This window comes from Humulus lupulus, chromosome 4, assembly GCF_963169125.1.
Source record: "Humulus lupulus chromosome 4, drHumLupu1.1, whole genome shotgun sequence".
Lineage (NCBI taxonomy): Eukaryota > Viridiplantae > Streptophyta > Magnoliopsida > Rosales > Cannabaceae > Humulus > Humulus lupulus.
In genome coordinates, this window is record NC_084796.1 from 120,305,392 (window position 1) to 120,328,299 (window position 22,908).

At 41.0% G+C, this 22,908-nt stretch overlaps 1 protein-coding gene across 5 annotated transcripts; it reads left to right on the forward strand.

Annotated features, from left to right (window-relative positions):
* Positions 1-17,000: 17,000 nt before the first annotated feature.
* On the forward strand, positions 17,001-22,275 carry LOC133830759 (uncharacterized). 5 transcript variants are annotated; one of them, XM_062260824.1, is made up of 7 exons: positions 17,001-17,462; positions 17,650-17,730; positions 18,323-18,425; positions 19,895-20,078; positions 20,168-20,234; positions 20,643-20,723; positions 21,871-21,921. In XM_062260824.1, exons 2-7 carry the CDS (start codon positions 17,653-17,655, stop codon positions 21,904-21,906), a joined length of 549 nt encoding a protein of 182 aa, XP_062116808.1. In that variant the 5' UTR covers positions 17,001-17,462; positions 17,650-17,652; the 3' UTR covers positions 21,907-21,921. The 5 variants fall into 5 exon arrangements, with proteins under 5 accessions (XP_062116808.1, XP_062116804.1, XP_062116805.1 ...); XM_062260820.1 differs by lacking the exon at positions 21,871-21,921 and adding an exon at positions 21,995-22,275 and having other exon boundaries at positions 17,015-17,462; XM_062260821.1 differs by lacking the exon at positions 21,871-21,921 and adding an exon at positions 21,995-22,275 and having other exon boundaries at positions 17,015-17,462; positions 17,650-17,689; positions 18,303-18,425.
* The last annotated feature ends 633 nt before the right edge of the window (positions 22,276-22,908 follow it).

Below are 22,908 nucleotides of genomic sequence, written 5' to 3' on the forward strand. Positions count from 1 at the left end.
CTACACAGTTGAAGAGGGCTTAAACGGATTGATGGGTACTACCTATGCCAACAAGATGCATTTTCTTTTCGGTAGCCCATCACTTGAGAACTCCAAAGTTAAGCGTGCTTGGCCTGGAGTAATCTCAAGATGGGTGACCTTCTGGGAAGTTTTCCCAGGAAGCGTGCGAGTGAGGACAAAGAATGCTGGAAAGACTCGTGCTGGTTTGTAGGACCAGTCGTCATTCCAAAAAGTAGCTATAGTGACATTGGGCGTTACAAATGGTATTAGAGCCTTGACCTAGCCAGAAGTGTGGCCGACAGGGACATCGGGCCCGTAAGGGGGGGTGATTGTGACAGTCAGAATCCCGTGATCCGTAAGGGGAAAGACCGGGTAAAGCTGTGCAATCCCACACCGCCTGGGGAAGGTCAAGTGTGATGATTCTAAGACTGTGTAGGTATGGAACTACATAGTTGAAGAGGGCTTAAACGGATTGATGGATACTACCTATGCCAACAAGATGCATCTTCTTTTCGTTAGCCCATCACTTGAGAAGTCCAAAGTTAAGCGTGCTTGACCTGGAGTAATCTCAAGATGGGTGATCTCTTGGGAAGTTTTCCCAGAAAGCGTGCGAGTGAGGAAAAAGCACGCTGGAAAGACTCGTGTTGGTTTGTAGGGCCAGTCATCATTCAAAAAAGCAGCCATAGTGACATTGGGCATTACATTCTTCCTCCTGTTTATCAAGTTTAGAAGGTTGCAGGTAGACAAAGCTTGAGTCTTTCTCTCCTTCCTGAAAGAATATGTGAGGACCTTCTTTCCTTTCACTCCATCTTCTCTTTGCTGGGACATGCCTCTCTTGTCCCCTGGCTTCTTCCTCGAGGAGGTCATATTTGTATCATGCGCGTGCCCCCCACTGCTTGACCACACTTGTGCCAAGGAACCTTCATTGTGCTTTAGATGTGGGGAACTACTCTTTGGAAGTTGGATTTTTCCAACGCAATGGGGACGGTCGTTTCCTTCTTTCCTTGTTCTTCTCCTCCATTCATGGTGGAAGGTACATCTGTTTTTTCTCGTGCCATGCAGTAGAGCACTTCGAGAATATTTCGCACTGTCTCCTCTAATTTTTTATTTTTTCGGTGTAACTCATCTATTTCTCTCTTATCCGTTTCGATTTTGATCTCCTCAGTAACCTGGGGGTCTAACTCATGCGGGTTTGCACTTCCATGCACCACCATCATCATGGGTATAAGAGGTTTCATGACTGTGCGGAGGAACATGTTATAACTTTCCCTCGCTTCCTTCTGTTCCCCTTGCATGCTCGCTATCCCTCTAGTAGTTGGGAATTATGGACAAGTGGTATACTGAGGTTATTGCCATCAATTCTCTTAGGGGCGGTCTCCCTAATACTTCATTGAAGGCCGAGGCACAGTCTACCACGACAAAGTTTTTCATTACAGTGGTTTGTCTTGGTTGCTCTCCCATGGTGAGGGCTAACTTGATTGTGCCTAGGGGCTGTATTGAGTCCCCTGTAAACCCATACAAGGTGGTATTGTAGGGCTTTAGGTTCCTGATGTTCAGTTCCATCTTCTCTATGGCTGGGCGATATAGGATGTCTATGGAGCTCCCATTGTCTACAAGGACTCGATGCACCCTCATGTTAGCCAGCTGTACAGTCAGTCCCAAGGGGTCGTTGTGTGGAAAATGCACACTTTGTGCATCTTCTTCAGTGAAAGTTATTGAGTTGTTTTCTCCCTTAAAGTTTTTTGGGGATCATTGTTCCAAGCATAAGATGCATGGAGGTGGACTTCGCTTGGATTCCCTGGCGTATCTGTGTCACCCCTTCCTCGATTTGGCTCTAAATCCTCACCCTCCGAAGATGGTCCTCACCTTTCCTTGCACCTCTGTGGCTACATCTCGTGCCTGTGGTGAAGGTGGTCTGTTGTCTGGTCTTTGATTTTCTCTTTAGACGTATTTACCCAAGTGCCCCATGTGTATGCGTTCTTTGATTTCCACCTTTAAATGAGTGCATTCTGTTGTGGTGTGGCCAATGTCCTTATGATATTGACAGTACTTAGTGGGAACTCTCTTTGATCGATCTCTCTTCATTGGTGGGGTGTAATGCCCTGGATAACCAAGATCGCGACACTGTGTGTTTAAAACAGTGCTTAACCTGCTAAGCAAGTCGTTTGAACTTAAATGTGTAATTAAAGACTAAGTCAAGGTCAAGTAATAAAAGATTTGTTCAACAAAATGATTTTTTCTCATTAAAATATTAAGTTTGTACACAGGGTCCCAAAAATCGTTTTACAGACTTGAAAAAGATAAAAAAAATACAATTTAACCATCCTAAGCGGCAAACATAGGGTTTAACCCTAGTTCCTATTAAGCGATCCTGATCGTGGCAATCAAGCAGGCTGCATATATACACACTGCCCCTGAAACTCTCTAACTCATGGCTGGTCCAGCTATTAACTCCCTTGCACCACGTAGCACCTGTGAGCCAAGTCTTAGCAAAAAAACCGTAAACAAAAAACATATACAGCACAAGAGCAATTAATAAACTTCAAACGAATTTATTCAATTAATCAACAGAATACAAGTATCAAGCTAGGATCCAATTAGCATATACTTTCACACATAAATCAAACTATAATACGAATACTTAGGTGTCGGCACCCTTAGGCCGAGCCCTCTGGTTATTTAGTTGACCCTGGATCGCTTAGGGCAAGTCCTTTGCTTATTTAGCTGACCCTGGCTCGCTTAGGCTAAGTCCTTTGATTATTTATTGACCCTGGCTCGCTTAGGCCGAGTCCATTGATTATTTAGCTTACGCTGGCTCGCTTAGGCCGAGCTGCGTCCAATAGGCTTATCAAAAGCCCCGAAACCCTTAGGCCATACTTTCATATCCCACATAACAGATATATAACTCACATAACACATATATTCAATTACAGGGAATCTCAGTCCCAATGACAACTACATAGGTGCAGTTTTCTTACCTCAGGTCCCGAGTAGCAAGCGTATGATAGCCCTGAGCACGACCCTTTATCGTTGAGCCCTTGCAGTAAAACCTATTCATACAGCGATAATGGATAACCATTAAGATCCTAAACCAACTAAAATATTTGGATTCAAATACTAGCCTCTGGGACCTCAATTTCTACTAAATCAGGCAATAGAAATCGTCCAGAGCGCTTAAGTTTAGATCCCCGAGCAACCTCGAGCCTTAATACAAACATAAGCTAAAACTCTTTAGGCAGGCCGCGACCTGGCCCTGAGGGTCACAACGTGCCTTAAGTCAGAGGCACGAACTTTGCATCCGGAGGGGAGGCGGGCCGCGACATGCCCCTAGGGTCGGGACGCACCATCATGTTAGCTGCCCTCCCAGGGCCTTATGGGGCACGCGGGCCGTGACGCCCATGAACTGGGTCATGGCGCGCCCCCGTCAACCCAAAAATCCCTAGGTTTCTCCAACGTTTCTCCCAACCAAACTCAACAACAATCATCCCAAATGTGTGTGAAAGCTATAATCAAGCCTAAAGTTCTCAACACCACATCATAGACAGTACAAACATCATGGGATCTATAACAAATCCTCAATCCAGCTCAAAATCAAAGATAGAGCTAAACTCAGCCAAAACACTGCCCAAACCCATCATAGAATTCACAGTAAGAAAACCATGTTATAGAATTTACCTTAGAGATGTTCTGATCCTTGAGTTAATCCTTAAATACTCCTAGCTTGATACCTCAGCTGCTACTTGTCCATTCCTAGCCTCAATTCTCAGCTTTGCTTCCCAAGCTTTCAATTCTCTACCTTCTCCTCAACAACTTCCCCAAGACATTCCACTAGCCTCAATGCCCACCAAGGGGAGATGTGCCAATCGACTAAGGAGAGAGATAGAGAGACTCTGCTTATTACCTTGTGTCTACAGGCTTCTACTGAGCCTATCCACTTCCCAAAAGACCATATTGCCTCCTAAGTATACCCTTGACCTTAAATGGCCCCAAGGGTAAAATCATCATTTGCCACATTTCCTGTTAATTCCTCAAGTAGTCCTATAAATTCCCAATTAATCTCGACATGCCCATTTAATCACCAAATACCTACTCGTTACTCAATAAACCTCGAATATACATTAACTTCCCAAAATACCCCCAGGCTCGCCCTGAGCTGGGTATTAATCCCTGCAGAGACTATTCAGCCATTCAGCTCACTAGGATCGCCTCAAGCCATATACTGCAATATATATCCACACAATAATGTGGTCTCAATCATTTATCATATATATTAACATTTATGCCTGCAACGGACCAATATTACAAATATGTCCCAACTATCAAGAATAAGCCCACATGCATAATTAATACTCATAAACATGCATATAATCATACTCATATTATCATATATATCATGCATGCCACACATATATCCAATTATGCCCTTCAAGCACGCTAATCAAGGCACTAAACCCTATTAGCATTTTTGGGAAGTTACAGGGGTTCTCCTGAAGGGGACCTGATTCTCATTCACGATGAAGATATGTTCCCTAGTATGTGTTAGGTCGTATAAAAGGTGTATGTAGTCTGCCTATGTTCACCCACATGTTTGGGTTTCCTATGTTCACCGCACTCCAGCTGTAATAGACATTTTTAATTCCCCTCATGTCAGGCTATCTACTTTAGCTGCCTCCATATTGAACCTATGGATATAGATCTTTAGGCTCTCATCCTCTCCTTATTTTATGAATGTCAGAGGCTGGCTGGGAAGGACCACATCAGGTACATTACTTGTACAACCACTACTTGTCTGGCATGGAGATTAGGACCAAACATCTGGGGTCTTTAGGGTTGTGCCCCCGTATGTATTTCGTACCTGGGGTGGAGAAGGTCCACTACTTGTCTGCGCATTCCACACATGTACGAGCTCTTCTGGTCATACGTGGGTTTTCATCCACACAAGGCACCCTATTCATACGAGCATGAAGTATTGAAGTCCCTATATGTTGTCACGAAGGACACGATCCCAAGATGCCTGGGAGACAAGACCCTCGCGAGACACTGGCGTGAGGCGGAGCGTGCGACGGGCCTCGCGAGACGCTGACACGAGGTGGAGTAGGTAGGTTTCCTCGCAAGATGTTGGCATGAGGTGGAGCGTGCAAGGGTCCTCGTGAGACGCTAGCATGAGGTGGAGTTGGCAGGTGCCCTCGCGAGATGCTGGTGTGAGGGGGAGCGTGCGAGGGGCCTTGCGAGATGCTGGCGCAATGTGGAGCAGGAGAATGCCCTCGCGAGACGCTGGCGCGAGGCAGAGTGCGCGAGGGCTCGAGATGGTGTCACGAGGCAGAGGCCTGGAGAGCGAGACAGTGCTCCATGAGGCTTTGGTGTGAGGCAGGGGTCCGTGGCTCGAGGCCATGCCTTGCTTGGTGCTGTCGCAGGGCCTTTAGCGCATGGTGCAAGGTCGGGCTTGGCTGTTTCCATCCTGAGCATATATTTTTATGGTCGTAAGGTGAGGGCCTTGTGCAACTGAAATTTATGCATCCACATATGATAATATGACTAGATATGCATGTTTAGGTATATTAAATATGCATGTGGGCCCGTTTCTTATTAGAAGGGCCATTTTCGTAATTTAGCCCGTTATGGGCATAATTATATATATGTGCATGTATGTGATATATGTGAGAGACCAAACTATTATGTGGGTTTATTTGGGTTACTCAGCATGAGACGACCCTAGGGAACAAGTTAGCAGGAAAGTCACAACGGGACCCAATACTCGACTCGGGGCGAGTCAAGGGGTATTTTGGGTAACTAGTGCGTTACTGGTTTAGCGAGTAACGGGAAAAGATATTTGAGAATATACTTGGAGCCAGAGACAATAGGAGGGGATACCGGGGACTTTGACCATTTTTCCCTCAGGGACGTTTTTGGTACCCCGAGCCTCGGGATTAGCTTAAGTTACTTAAGCCTTAAGAAAAAAAAACACTCTCTCTTGCCTCTCCACTAACTAACTCTCCCTCTCTCTCTCTCTTAACTTTGTAAGGGGATTTCTTGAGAACTAAGGAGAATTGTTGGCTGAAAACTTGGGAATTGAAGGCTTGCACTTGGGGGATTGGATTTGTTGCAGCTAAGGGAAAATTAACTTCTAGTTGAGGTAAGCTTTAGAACTTGTCTTCCATTGAAATTTTGTTTTCATTTGGCTGTTCTTGAGGTGTTCTTGAATTTTGTGGCTCAAGTGTTAAATTTGAGTTTTGATGGGTTTTTAATCAAGTTTAAGTTGGATTTTGATGCTAGTAATGTGTTGAATTTGTTCTGGAGATTGAATTATGGTTCTAGGAATTATTTTTGGAAGATTTTGGTAGGTTTTAGCTAGAGAAAAACAGAGGAATTCTGGATTCGTTGGGTCAGGTCGCGACCCTGTTCTTGGGGCACTGTGCCCCAAGAAAACCCAGGGCCAGGTGGTTGGCTTTTGCTTCGGAGGCGCACCGCGATCCTCTAGGGCAAGTCGTGACCCATGTTCTGGTTCCCGGTAGGAGGGGCCTCTGACCTGGGAGGTGCGTCGTGACCCATAGGGGAAAGTCGCGGCCCACCTGGGCTATTTTCCACCTTAGGTCTTGAGTAATGGGAACTCAAACCTAAGGGCTTGGGATCAATTCTACAACCCGATTTAGTGGAATTTGATGTCCTGGACGCTAGGACTTTGTCCGGAAGCCTTTATTTGCTCGTTATTGATGGGATCCTATATTATGATTGTGACTAAGGTACCGCAAGGGGCTCAGAACCGGGAACGTGCTCGAGGGTTGTTCTTGTTATTACGCTATACTCGGGCCTGAGGTAAGAAAAATACACCCAATACGTGATATATGTGATTAGGGCTTGGCTCGGTTGTTGATTATAATTATTAATAAGGCTAGAGCCCCTAAAAATGAACGTGATTGAGTTATTTTTACGCTTACTGATTAAACATACTTGAATATTTCCGTTTCAAGCTAAGTGTTATGTGATTGTTCGCATGGTTTGCGTAGCTAGGGCTTGGTCCCGTTAAGGAACGTGGTTATCACTATGTTTTCATTTAATTGATGGTATTATATGATTAATAAGTATGCATACTTGTTTTGTCTGAAGTATGCTTATCTGTAGCTGTATCTAAATACCTGGCTCAGGGCTTGACTTATTAGTCAAGGGCGGCAATAGCACATTGCATGTTGGTCGAAAGGCTTAGGCCCAACTAGATACGTACTATTATGTTGGTCGACCCTATGGTCGTTGGAAAATAAAGGTGTTTGGCTAGCTCTATGGTTAGTTACTCAGAGCTAAGGGCGAGGGCCCCAGGTGACTCTATGGTCAACTATTCAAGGCAGCGGGCCCCAGAATGATCCAATGATCATTTATTTGTAATTGTCTACATGCATGAGTATGTTATTATTGGTGGGCATGCTATATATATGTATATGGATTCTGTATTTACTGTTCATGCATATGTTTAAGTTGTCTTGCTGAGCCTTGGTTCATTGGTGCTGGGTGGTGTAGGTAAGGGAAAAGGGAAGCTAGACCAGCCATGAGTTGGGAGAGATTTGGTGGCTGCGTGTACATATGCGGCTACTCGTCCACCATGACCGAGGATATTTCAGAGGAACTAGGGTTGTATCCCCTGTTTTGCCGCTTAGGTCAGCCGATTGTAACTTTTGATGTATATACACCCTTTTAAACATTGGTTTATAATATTTTGGTATCCCTTGTATGTATTATACTCTTTAATGAAAAGTCAACGGTTCCTTGACCAAATTTTTTTAACCCTAACCCTTGACATTAACCTTAGTTAATGTCACTATTTAAAGTACATTACTAAATTACTTGACATGACATGACTAAATGACTTTATTAGCAAGTCTGACACTATTTATAGTTTATAGTGTAATGGTCCTGGTTTAGGAGGATGTTACAATAGTGGCTTGCAAGCTGATCTGGAAAGATCAGACACTGGCCATCAGATCTTGAGGCCCCCTCCCCAAGCTCTTACCTCCCATGAAACTCATCCCAACCATTGAAGAGGTTGATGAAGAGGAGGAGGTCGTGCAGTTGGTTCACAAAAGAAAGGTTCCTGAAGATGGACAAAATCCTAACCAAGGCCGAGCTGAATCGGGGGCAGCAGTCAACACCTCTGGCAAAGGTAACCCATGTATAGAAATGAACCGAGTTGCTCCCAGTTTTAGGTTAGTCCGATTCAACCAAAAGCAGCTCGTGATTCGATGCCTAGTTGATAAGGATCTGAATGTAACCCTCCTTCAGTGTGTGGACCAATTGGTCGCATGCCACAGTCATAGCAACCCTAAATGTAGCATAGTTGTAGATAATATCCTTCACTTTAGATCCACTATTTTTGAGGAATATGGTACAAACCTTTTCTCGTGGCCTACCTTGTGTCATAGTGTTTTTACCCAGGGTTTTAGGAAGGACAAGCACGAGTCTAGTCTAGATGAAGAGCCTGAACCCCGTAGGTCCCAAAACATAATAATACTAGGGTATCCCCCTCCGATAATCCAAGAGTTAGATGTTTTACCCAGCATGGTTCATAATCCAGAGCCAATCATAGTTGTTTCCTCCTCTACTTTAGAGGGTAGGGCTCTTGTACTGTTAAGAATTGCTTTATGTTATCTTGATTTATCGTTTATTGGATCTAACTTTTTTGCTCGCCCTTTTGCAGAGGAGGAAATGAATCTAAACGAGGCCTTCAAGACCACAACACAAGTAAAAAGGTCGAGTGTTTCAAAGAAAACTGCTCCTAGAGCTGGGACTGCCACCGGGTCTCCTGCAAAAGATAAGGGTGCCAGCTCCACGCATAAGAAGCAGCAACTTCAGCCCTCCATAGTCAAGACCCTTCTAGCTCCTCCACCGGCTCCTCATGACCCCACTCCTCTCCCGAAGGTCGCCCAAACCGAAGATCCTATAGTCACCATCCCAGCTCACCTCCTTGGGGTGGAGAAATATCCAGAGCCATTGTGCGGATCATATGATGAATTACGCGAGTGTGGTCATTGTAAAACTAACACCTCTTTATCCTTTGTTTGCAGTATTGCATGCTTAGATCCGTGGCATCACTCGTGTCAGAGCTGAGGTTAATGAGGCCAGAATGCGCAGGCTGCCTTGGAGGAAGCCAACATCATGAGGGCATCCCTAGATAAGTCCAATAGTACTTTGAAGACCTCACAAGAGAATGAGCGAGTTGCCAATGCCCAAGCCTTAGAGGGGATTCGACAGAGGGACCAGCGTCAGCTCGAGGTTAACAATTTGAAGGATAAGCTTGTGGAGGTTGACAGTCTTAAGCAGAGGCTTGCAGAGGCCGATAGTCTCAAGCAGAGGCTTGCACAGATCGAGGCCAAAGCCAAGGAGGATGCTGTTGAAGCAGAGAAATCTTTAGAAGAAATGTTCTATCGGGTTTGGGTGCATAACTAAGGAGGGGACTTCTCATTCCTAGATGCGAATGTTTGGGGGCGCTACCTTGTCAAGTTCCAGGATCGGTTATCTAAGGTGCCGACGGACACAACCGAGGCTTCTGGAGTTGTGGTGGAGGTCGAGGATGAAGAGGTGTCATCCCAGAGGCAAGTAACCAGAGCTTAGGGATGAATGGGGACCTTTCTTAAAGATGTATATATATATTTTATTATTTTATTTTACACTTGGAGCCTTTTGGGCCGAGACCATTTCTAATAGAGTTATTCATATACTTGTGTTAGTATATGTTCATTAATTTTTGATCTATTTTTATTCTTCTTCACCTATTATCTTGTCATGTTTATGAACCTTAATCCTTGTACATTTCCATAGTCATAGGGGTAAACTTTAGATCGAGATGAGTGCCTGATGACTCGACTAGTTAATTATAGTCAATGACCTGGTTATAACCAGGAGTTTGCTCGCCTAATAGCGTTATACCTGTTAGGAATCAGGCCTCAAACCTGGTTATATCTAGGGTTTCCTAGTTGAATTCTAGGTTTAGTTTCATTGAATTTTCTTAACTTAGTTCGTATTCAGAATTTCATTGAAAATTCGAGCTTTAAAAAGCTATAGAATAATCAATTTTACAAATTATAAGTTTAAAAAATTCACTCTTCGAGGGTTATATGCCCCTAAGCGATTAGACTTTATGAATATTCTAGGTCCCTTATACAAAACAAGCATGTGATACATCATAAGAATAAGATAAAAATATTGGTTCTACGTTTAAATTACGTAGCAATCCAGCACTAATAAAATAGAATGGCTTTTATAAATAAGCCTTACTCGGAAAAAAATGCTAAAAACATTTAAAATTAACAAAGTCGTCATATTACTGATAGTATTTTTTGAGATGCAGAGCATTCCATGTTCGTGGTACCGACTCTTAACTTAACAAAGCTAGTTTGAAGGTTCCTTCATGTAATATTTCCACGATCTGGTATGGTCCTTCCAAGTTCGGTCCCAATACACCATCTTTAGGATCTTTACGTGCCAAAAACACCCTTCGGAGCACTAAGTCCCCCAGTCTGAGTCTGCGTCCTTTTACCTTCGAGTTAAAGTAATGAGTAATTCTCTGCTGATAATGGGCGAGCTGTAATTGTGACTCCTCCTGTTTTTCTTCGATCAGGTCCAGAGATGCGTTGAGAAAGTCGTGGTTTCGATATTGATCGAAGGTTTTCTGCCTATGTGACGTCACTAGTGTTTCAATCAGGAGCATAACCTCACTTCCAAAGGTTAAATAGAATGGAGTGTTCCATGTGGAGTTGTGATGTGAGGTCGTATAGGCCCAATGTACTTGCGGGGGCTTCTCGGGCCATAATCCCTTAGCTTCATCTAGTCGTTTCTTTAAACTCGCGTTCAGGTTTAATTTACATCCTTGACCTGCCCATTAGCTTGCAGATACGCCACTGAAGAAAAACTCTTGGTTATGCTGTACTTCTCACAAAAGTTCGTGAAAAGATCACTATGGAATTGAGTACCATTCTCAGTCACGATCTTCTTTGGGAGTCCAAAATGACATATGATGTTCTTCACGATGAAATCCAGGACTTTCTTTGAGGTTACGGTTGCCAGAGGCTCGGCCTCGACCCACTTTGTAAAGTAGTTGATGGCGACAACTACATAGTGAACTCCTCCTTTTCCTACTGGTAGTGAACCAATGAGGTTGTTCCCCCATACTGCGAATGGCCAGGGCTATGAAATCATGGTTAGCTCCATGGGTGCTACTTGATAAATTATCGCAAAGCGTTGGCACTTATCACATTTTTGGACATATGAGGTCGAGTCCTTTTTTAGCGTAGGCCAAAAATAGCCTTACCTCAATTTCTTTAGAGCCAGATTTTGCCCACAGTGTGGTCTCCGCAGAATCCTTCATGTATCTCATGTAGGATAGTCTATGCTTCCTCGGGCAGAACACACTATAGGAGGGGTAGCGGCCCTTGTCGGTAGAGAATTCCCTCAAACAAAACATATCATGCGACATGATATAACAATTTTCTTGAGTCCTTTCGGTCATTTGGTAGTTTACTAGTTGTGAGGTATTCCATTATGGGGGTTATCAAGGTCGGTTTTGAGTCAATCACTCCGACCTCAGCCGGTTCTTCTATTATTCTTGGTTATTCTAAGAAATCCACTGGGACTACGTTTAATGTATCCGCCTCTTAGGTGGTGGCAAGTCTGGCTAAAGCATCAACATTTGAATTCTGCTCGTGGGGTACCTACTCAATGGAGCAGAACTCATACTCAAACAACTCATCTTTAACCTTACCTAGATAAGCTGCCATTTTGAAAGCTCGAGCTTGATACTCCCCCAATATCTGATTAACCACGAGCTGAGAATCACTATAACATTGGATCACCTTTGCTTCCAATTCTTTTGCCACCTGTATTCCTGCCAATAAAGCTTCGTACTTTGCTTCGTTGTTTGATGCTTCGAATCTGAACCTCAGGGCTGTATGGAATCAGTGTCCCTCAGGTGAGATCAGAATTATCCCAGCTCCGTATTTGTTTTTTTAGATGATCCATCAACGAAGAGTTTCCACAACTCTTGTACTGGTTCCCTCATTGGCTCATTCTGAAAACCTGTGAATTCTTCAACAAAATCAGCGAGCGCTTAACTCTTGATTGTTGTGCATGTCTTATATAATATCTCGAAATTACTGAGTTCGATGGCCAACTTAAGCAAACGTCCCGATGTTCCAGGTTTTTGAAAGACCTGCCTTAATGGTTGATCAATTAAGACGTGGATGGTGTGGGACTGGAAATACGGCCTGAGCCTTCTTTAGGCCAAGATCAAGCAAAACATGAGTTTTTCTATTAAAATTTATCAAGATTCAACTGCCATAAGCTTTTTACTCATGTTGTACATCGGTTTCAGCACCCGATTTTCTTCTCGAACTAATACGGTGCTGACCGCATTTTTTGACACAGCTAGGTATAAGAACAAACATTCTCCAGCTGCTGGTTTTGATAATATTGGGGGTTTAGCCAAGTGATTATTCAGATTCTGAAATGCCTACTTGCATTCTTCGGTTCACTCAAACTTTTTGTTTCCCTTGAGCAAGTTGTCAAATGGGAGACACTTGTCAATCTATTTTGAAACGAAGCGGTTTAGGGCCGCCATTTTCCTAGTTAAGCTCTATACTTCTTTACGCAACCTAGGCATAGAAATTTCTAATAACGACCCGATCTTCTCTAGGTTTGCCTCTATCCCTCCATGTGTTGACTATGAAGCCCAATATTTTCTCGAGGAAACCTCAAAGGTGCACTTTTGGGGATTTAGCTTCATGTCATATTTCCTCAGCATGCCAAAACATTCTCCCATGTCACATATATGGTTACTGTCAGTCTTTGATTTAACAAGCATATCATCGACATATACTTCCATGTTTTTCCCGATCTAGTGAATGAACATTTTGTTGACCAGCCATTGATAAGTTGCACCAACATTCTTTAGCTTGAATGGCATAACTTTGTAGGAGTATACGTTATGCTAAGTCATGAAGCTACAGTGCTCTTGGTTTGCAGGGTTCATCGTGATCTGGTTATATCCAGAATATGTGTCCATGAAAGACATGAGGTTGTGACTAGCTGTTGCGTTTACCAACTGATCGATTCGAGGTAGTGAAGACAATCCTTAGGACAAGACTTATTAAGGTGGGAGAAGTCAATGTATGTTCTCCACTTTCCATTGGGCTTTGGGACCAAAATAGGTTTAGCTATCTAGGTCGGATATTTTGCTTCCCTTATGAATCCACACTTAAGTATGCGAACTAATTCTTCTTCTAAAGCTTTTGATCGCTCCTTCCCAAAAAGCATTCGGCTTTGTACCTTGGCAGGAACATTCCTGCTTGGATTCAAAGTTCTGGATGCTAAAAATTCTATACTTGTGAAAAACCCAAATCTCGTGCTAAGGTCTCGTGAATGCCTAAGTACGTACATGTGCCTACACCCCTATACGAGTGTTGGGCAGCCTTGCCAAGGGAAGCCCCATTAGCCACATCAGACCTCCATCTCGAGCATCGCGCATCCGGCTGATGCACCCCGCGAGGCCCCCCATCTCGTGATGCACCCCTAGCTAATGTACCATATGAGGCCTTCATCAGGCACTTCGTGCCACAGCCCTTGCTGTGCACCAACTCCTCACGAGACACCATCTTGTACCCCATGCCTTCGCCTCGCGCTACAGGCCCCTACCGCGCACCAACTCCTCACGAGACACCCTTTCATGCCCAGGCCTCCGCCTCGCGACCCCATCTCGCGCCACAGACCCCTGCCACGTGCCAGCGCCTTGCGAGACACCATATCGTGCCCAAGGCCTCCGCCTCGCGACCCCGCCTCGCACCACAGGCCCATGGCGCATGCCAACCCCTCGCGAGGCACCATCTCATGCCTAGGCCTTTACCTCGCGACCCTGCCTCGTGCCACAGACCCCTGTCGCATGCTAGCATTTCGCGAGACACCATCTCGTGGCCTAGGCCTCTGTCTCGTGACTCCGCCTCGTGCCACAAACCCATGTCACATGCCAACATCTCGTGAGGCATAGACTCGCACATGGTCCTTCCCCCCGTGATGGACACCTCGAGGCTGTGGCATCCCATGCCTTTTGGGATCGTGTCTCCCATGATGACCCATAAAGGCTTCAACACGTAAAGGTTAAAAGTGTAGGATGCACACAGATACAAAGTACGTATGAGGGTATAACCCTGAAGACCCCAGGTGTCTGACCCTAAGCACCATGCCAGACAAGTAGTGGTTGTACGAGTAAGGTACTTGATGTGGTCCTTCCCAGCCAACCTCTGACGTTCTTACTAAATAGATGGTGGAGGTATAACTAGGTACTAAAGTGGAGGTGCTCCCACAAACCCATGGCATGTATTGGAGCCGACCACCACGCTCCTGGCACCACTACCATCTGTAGACTGCATATGTAGAGTCTTGTCCCCAGGGACCACCATGTACAGTGAGCCAATAGTGCTCTACTATAAGTATGACCTCCCTTCAACTGAGAAGGGATGGATCTTTTGGAGAATTTTGTAATCAGTTATTGCTAATGAAAAGAGATATTCAACATTCTCTCCATTTTTCATTCTAGAATTCTAGCATTTACAGTTGATGTTCTTGAGATTGTAAGGAAGTTTGCCTGGAGTTTAGTGAGTTTAAAGGTCAATTCTTTTACAATTCCAAAAGTTCTTGATCTAACTTGGTTGACAAGTTCTTACCGTCAACAAATGTATGCATCATAACATTTGGATTGATTCCCACTATATCTACATGTGACTAAGCGAAGACGCCCATGTTATTTCTCAAAAACATGACCAACTCCTTCTTCCTTTCAGTTCCAAGATTCTTTCCAACCCTAATAATGTTGGAAGGTAACTCTAGGTTGATACTGATTTCCTCGAGCTCCTCCAATGCTTGGAGCTTAGACCCGTCTTTGCCTAATCTCTGCTCCATGGAAAATTTCCATTACCCGAGGCTCTTCATCCCCCACAATGATGACCATTTCTTGCTACTGTGCCTGATTACACCATGCCAGTCAACAACCTCGCTAATGTGAAACAAGGAGAAGAAGAGCTTGAAGTGCTACATTGTAATGCCCCAAATTTCCTCATAAGGTTTAGCACCTTGATTAGGAGGCCCGGAGGGCCACAGTTGGTTTATTATGTTATTTAATGATTATATGCATGTTTATGTGAATTATATTATTATATGATGGAAAATGCATGCATATGGGTTCATTTTTAATTATAAGGGCATTTTGGTAATTTGGCTCGTTGAGGGCGTGATTGTGTATTTTCGTGCATGTGGGTGAATTATAATTAATACCACATTATATGTGGATCGGTTCGAGCCATTCAGCATGAGACGATCATGGAATGCAAGTTTTCGGTCTAGTAATAACAAGATTAAGTTCGGGACTCGGAGTGAGTCTTGGGGTAATTTGGTGATTAGAACGTTGTCGGGAATTAGAGGGTAACGAGATGTGAATTATTGATGGTTGAGAATATTGAGAATAACGAGAATTGGAGGGTGTTAATTATAATTAACGAGATAGGCAGGAAAGGACGATTTTACCCTTGGGTGTCTTTAGAAGCCTTTATTGGACCTAGGGGCAAAATGGTCTTTTCACCCCTAAGATATATATCAGCCCTTTGAGTTTGGAAGGCCGTGGAAGTGTAAAAACAGAGCATCATCATCCTCATCTCTCTCCCTCACCCGTACACCATTTCTCCTCTTTCATCCTTTGGAATTTTGAAGCCAACTTGAGGAACCAAGCTAGGAGATCAAAGGTGGGAGCTTAGGACCTTAGTTCATCCATTGAAGGGGTCTAAATCCAACTTGAGGTAAGGTTTCATCCAAGAACTTAAGCTTTACCCTGTTTTTTCCTAATAATTTTTCAATTGAGGATTTTGATGTGTTAGTTGGGAATTAATGGAAGTTCTTGAGTTTGGTTGCTTGGGTTTTGACGAGGGTGTGATGTAGATGAGGTTTGGGGGTTGATTTTGATGTTTTTATGATGTTTGGGATTGGTTTTGAGACTTGGTTTCAGAGGGAAATCGCAGGGGAGAAGACCTGAATTTTCTCTGGTTTGCTGATGGTGCCCCAGCGCCATTCCTGGCGCCCCAGCGCTAGGCAGGGCTGATTATGGGGCTCTCTGACTTTGGGGCAGCGCCCCACGCCATTAGGCAGTGCCCCAGCACTAGTGGATTTTCCAGCAACCTATTTTTAGGGCTCGGGATGACTTCTAAGGCTCGGGGGTTGGTTCCTTTACCCCGTTTGGGTAGATTAAGAGTCCCGAGAGTGCAGGATGGATCCCGGGAGTGGTTTAAGATTATAAACCATTTTATGATTTATTTTATTGATGGGATTCCATATTTGGTTATGACTAGGTGACCGCTAAAGGATCAAAGGATTGATCGTTCTCAAGGGTCGTTCTTTTATTAATTCTTGCTCGAACCTGAGGTAAGAAAAATGCACCCCATATGTGACATGCATGGTTATTCTTGATGCATGTTGGATGTTTAAATATGATGCATGTGGTGCATGAGAAACATGTGATTAGGGCATGCCATGAACATTGAATATGATATTGTTCAGAGCTTGAGCCTCTGTGTGTATGCATGATCTTAATTGTGCTAGTAATTGTTAAGTAAGCATGCTAAATGCCTTGTATTTGGATATTAGACATATGATATATGTTTGGTAGCATTGCTTACTTGTGCATGGTTCTGATCACTCAGATTTGGCACTGGTCGTGTGTTACCGACCTGGGAGCCAGTAACGACATAAGCGTCATGAACGCATGGTCGATAAAAGATTTGATCTAATCGACATTCTGCATTAGATGACTCAACAAGAGCATTAATGCCGGACCGACCTCAAGTTTGATGAAAACTAAAAGCACTAGAACATTTTTGAGCATATATTATGGTAAATAAATGACATATATTCAAAGTGTAATTAATAAAACATGGTTTCACTTATAAAAAAAACACGAAATAAAAAAAAGGCTCAGGCGCCAAAATGAAGCGCCAAACCTAATATCACGAAAATAATCAAATGAAATTATCTGAATCCCCATCCTCATCTAATCTTCTAAATCCCTAATCCACAACCTATACTATTCCCAGCCGCCTCCTCTGCCCATCCAATAAGTCTTTGTCTTCTCCATTCCTTTGAACTGCTGGAGCAAGAACCCAAAAGCAGCTCCTTCTCCCACAAGCGAGTCTTGCCATCTCCCTCAAGATGCTGTCTCTTCTGCTGGAGCAAGAACCTAGGCATCTCCCTCGACTGTGAACCCTCACAAACTCGCTCCACGCGTGGGTTCGGTATTTTGGTTTTCCAAACCCACGAAAGCCCAAAAGCACGGAAGTATCGCCCGCCTCTCCCAGCCCTCACTCGTCTAGTTTTCTATTGTCACCACGGTGTCGCTTCGAAGCATAGAGTTTGCTCACCGTCGCCGTTTCCTACCTAAAGTAAAGAAGGTATGTTTCTGGGTTTTCTTTACTTAGCAAATATGGAGTTTATTGAACTCGCCAAAAAAATGGATTGCCCGCCCCCACATTGCTACTGTGCTTTGCAAGGAAAGCTTTAAATTTTATTTCTTTTTTTCAATTTTTATGTTTCGAATGCAAAATTGAGTCCAAGATTCTCTATGAATAATGATTGCAGAATATGTTGCTGCCGGGGTCGACAGACAATAGCAGGACAGGTGAGATGGAATATATTTTCAGGAATAACAGTGTTGAAGATGTCAGTTGGCTTGTTCTTTATCTGAGTCTGAGCTTGTTAGTACTTCAAACTTTTGCATTTATGTGTGTGTCTATATACATATAGATATTTTTAACTCTTAAAAATTTATCAAACATCAAATTAATATAGTATGAGTTTAATATTGGTTTGCTTTTTTTTTTTTGTAGTAATATATTGAATTTCTTACTTAAGCATGGTTTGAGTGGCCTGATTCTCGTGAGACCTCCCTAGCAATATGGTAGATTATTCTACAATCCAAAAACTATAGGGTTTAGCGGTTCCATGGGACCAGTGTAGCAAGATGTTAAAGTATTATAATATTTGTTTAATGTATTCTATTCCTTGTTGGTTTGCAATCCAAAGGTCGTAGATTTACAGAGAATTATTTTTCTCATGGGATATACCTATAAGATGCTAGAGTATTATGCTTTTCAAAGATTGTAGGGTTCGATAGATGGACCAGAGTATGAAAATCTACATTTCTCTATTTTGAAATGACGTGTTGTCTTTATATTATCCAATGAATAATGCATATTATATATATGCTTATTTTTTGTACTAATGTAATTTAGTGGCTGAAACATCATGGCAGGATATGATCATTAGCTTAAAAATGCTTGTACTTCAATGTGCGAAATTGTTTGGACAAGACCAAATAACTCAAAAATTTGACCTCAAGATGCTTCGAGCTCTTGGTATGCCTTTGTCTACACTTATAATTCCATTTTCTTTATGTTACTTGTTCTAATATACATGACTAAGCCTTGTTTTTATATTCTCTTTTGTAATATTTATATTCAAACACACATGTATATATATTTCCCCTCTCATATTCCCCTGTAATTTAATAAATGCTCCAGGGTTTAAACTATTTTCAAAAGCATATGCTTAGTTATTCAATATTTTATGTCATCTTAGTTTTATAGTAATTGTTGCTGTCTAGTAAAATGTTGGATAATGTTAGATGGTACAATGTAAGGTTCTTGTTTACACTTTATTTTAAGACTGGTGAAGAATATTATAGTCTCTTTCTACATTTCATATTTAAATGGAATGTTTCCATGTTTTAAAAAAACTTTATAATTAATAATACAAACATAGGGTATATGCATAATTGGCAGTTTTGGTTAGTTGAATCATTTTTAATTTCTTGTTGCTGAAGAGAGGAATCCTTTAAGTGTAAAGCCTTGTCTTAGGGTTCATAATTCGTTTATTTACTTAAGAATATATGGATTTTGCATTATTTACCACAATTTTCTACTTAGTAATTGGTTGTAATTTTTAGCTAGATGTTAGGCACCCAATTAAAGGTAAAAAAATGAATAAATGAAGTTGTGGGTAGTGTAAAAGATATTCTTGAAGGTGAGTTATATTTTATGGTTAAAGAGTGTCAGTGGCCTTGGGGAAGTGCAATAGACTGTCGAGAAATAATGGGTACATTTAAATAGTGTAAGAGAGATTGAAATGGGGTATGTATCGAGTGAATTTGGATTAGGAGCTGTTGCTCTTGGCGAGAGGAGTGGTCTCTTGAATACACCATTAATCTGTACGTGGGTCTTTGTATTGCTGATGCACACTAGTATGTTGAATAACTAGAATGAATCTTTATTGATCCAAAACCATATTACAAGGGGTTCCAAGACTTAGAGACCTTGGATTTCTCCACAGAGAATTCACTTTATAAAATAATACAAATAATCAGATAGATCCCCCCAGACCTGCCTACCACCTATGTATAGCTATTCTCTTCGGTCACTTAGGCTTATAACAATAAACTCTACCAATAAAACATTAGCTGAATAGGACAACTAATTAAACACTCAATAGCCAGGTCATCACATCAGACTTAAGGCTATTTATTGTTCTACACTTGCTGCCTTTTTCCGCATTGAGTATGTTAGGCGTATAAAAGGCCTAATAATTGCCTACTGGTTTTGCAATATGCAGAAGTCTTCTATTAAGTGAACTTGTGCGCTGGTTGTGTTCTCTAGGTTGTGTGTGAACTTATTTGGGTCCTAATGCTTGAATTTCGGTTTATCTTTGACCAGGCCGTGAATTTTACTCAAGTTCTTATTTCTTCATCAGCATGCTGTCATTTGATTATCTGTACTTGTACATATTAGAAATTGTCTCACATGTATGTTCTTGTTGAGTACTTGTGCAGGGCTAATTATGATGGAATATGTCAAAGAGAAGGTTAAGGAGAAGTCACTGGTTGCAGGTTTGGGAGAATCTGTTGCATTCTTGGATTCTTGTAATCTATTAAAATGTGATGTTGAAAATATTTTGGATAGCGAGGAGGTATTAAATTGTATAGCTGCTAAATTGAGAAAGAGACATGCAAATAGGTCAGTGACGTTTCAATGATGAGTATTTCCATATGTTATGGTGTATTCAGTATTTCCATTTGTTTTCTGTTAATTTTGTTTGCTTGTAGGGTCTGCTTTTGTTTACAGCTTGCGTTGCAGCTACATTTTGATCTCTGTTTCAGGCTCCTTTTAGTGGTATCTTTTATGCTCTGCAACTAGTTTTGTTTTCTGTTTTGTATTCTTCTACATTATTAGTATTTTGTTATTTTATATACTCAAATGACTATAGTACAATTAAAATGGATTCCATTTTAATCTTTCAAAATATCACTATGAGTGTAAATAGAATTATTGATCACATGTGCTGATGCTTTAAACCTTTGAAAAATGGCACTACTAAATTTCTTTTATTTAAGTCTTTTAACTCTAAAGCTAAAATGGTAGCTACAAAGGGGATACCTTCCAAAGACTAGAAGTAATTGTTATATATGTACATTCACATTTCCTTTGAGTATCTTGTTGACTTTGTTGCGTACATCATATTTACTATTTTGTTTATTCTCTCCTAACTATTCTTGGGCATCAATTTGCCTTCCCTTGTAGGTTAAAAAACATGACATTAAGGACAAGAAAACCGTGGGAACGATGCCTCAGGCTTTGATTCTTATCAATTTCACAACTAAGGTATCATATCTCAGTAGTTACTTGTCTCAGTTTATCTAGCTTATACATGACAAATATATTATGCATTAAGAAAGTGGAGAATGTTGCCTAAATTTTTTTAAACCTGGGAACTTCTATTTAGTTGTCCGTGTTGTGGGATTGGGTTTCTTGCGTAACTGTCAATACATATAAATATATATGTCATGTAGGAGAAGAAAGAAAAGGAACTTCATATCATTTTTTGTGCTGTTATAAATTCGTTATTCATGTCTAGACAACTCAATTATGCATCAAAAAGTAACTTCTTTTCTTTGGCTGTCTTTCCAAATATAAATTCCAATTAGGACATTGCATATTATATAAAGGCAGATGCATATAACTTTTAAAGAGTAGTTACTATTAATTAAGTGTAGTGAGATATTATTTGGTTGTCATGCTAGTCACTTGTCGCTCCTTAGTGACTCTCATTGGTCTATTTTTCCATTTCTGTCTTGTCTTCTCTGTGGAGCCTATTTTTTTCTTAAGTTTTGTTAGTCTTGTTTCTGCTCTGATGTTGTTCTATTTGTTGTCAGCTTTATTCTCTCTTATGTTTTATAGGGGTGTTGTTATGGGAAGTTTATGGTCTGTTACTTATCTAGTTGCTTTAAATTTATATTTTGTTTAAGGAAGATTTTTGAGTGATAGTCTTTATAAGGTGTTTATGATTTATAAATGCTTTAGTGATTCTTGTAAAGCATTGCATTGGTAGCTAATTGCAAGAGGTATGTTGTATTTGATTTTTTTTTTTTAATTTTCAATCTTTTATAATTTTGAATAGAATTTGTATAACTTTAGTGGAGTTTGGATATCTTAGATATTCATCCGTAGTGAAGTAGGTTATGGGAATTTTGTGTTCTGCGGTGATAACGGAAGGTTAAAAACTTGCATATTTTTCTAACATTGTGCTGCCATGTTTGCTATATTCAAATTTAGCTTGCTGTATTTTTTTTTTTTGATATTGTGTTTCCATGATGTTGATATTGGTATTCTGATTGAGGATATAATTTATATGTTTGGTTAGTGTATCATTTGCATTTTCATTTCGTAATCATAAAGTGTTTGAGCTAACTTTTCTATTGAGTATTTTACCAAGCATAAATCTTCAATCTTTCATGTCTATGTGCTGTAGTTAGTGTCATTGCATGGCCAACTTATAAAGTCATAATGAGGTTATTAACTTTCTTTCTTTTTGTACTCTTTTAGTTTACTATTAATTCTAAGTTTAAGCATTAATTATTTAAACTCTTGTGTAGCTAAGCAAATCAACCTCACAACAAAGACAAGTGCACAATGGAATGGATGATGAATTGGAGGGTGGAGCAAGGTTCATGGTTTACTTTTTGTGTATCTTGTTATGTTTTTGTTTTTTACTTTTGAAGCAAAAGATGTGCAAGACTATAGAATTTTATTATGTATGCTTTCAAACTCAAGTTAGAACTAAGAACTTTTGAAGTGGACAGTGTCATGGTTTGAAGTAGCTCGTCTTCAAATGTAAAAATACTCATGGTTTATCATATATATTGAATATTTTAGATTTTTTTATCTATTTAATATTACACTTGTGATCAATTGTGATTTTTTTTTAATAAAAATACAATAATAAAAACTTTTTACAACAATTGAAAATACATACTACAAAATAACAAAATGTTATTACTGGGAGAATTTACAATAATTATGGTTGTTTTGTATAATATATTATAATTGGGACAAAAAGTTATGATTTATATAATAGAATTAACTAAAAACGTTATAAAATGATCAAATATAACAATTTTCATAACAGTTGGAAAGTGTTATGCATAAAGTATAAGATTAAACTTCAAATTTATAACCAAATACTCTAACTAAATGTTATTATTTGAATATTATAGCAACTAAAAATGTGTTATTGAATAGTTTACGATAACATCGAACATAATATTCGAATACTGTTATAGAAAAGACAGGACTTTTAATAACAGGGGCTATGTTAGCTTTTTCAGAAGCGTTATCAATACTCCTGGTTAGCAGTTTTTAAGTGTTATGAATACTGTTTTTTCTTGTAGTGAAGCGCTTGCGTGACTTACCCATCAGTCACTCATCTGTTAAGTTAGAGACTTACCCATCAATCTCTCATCTGTTTAAGCTAGTGACTTACCCAACAGTCACTCATCTGTTTAAGTTA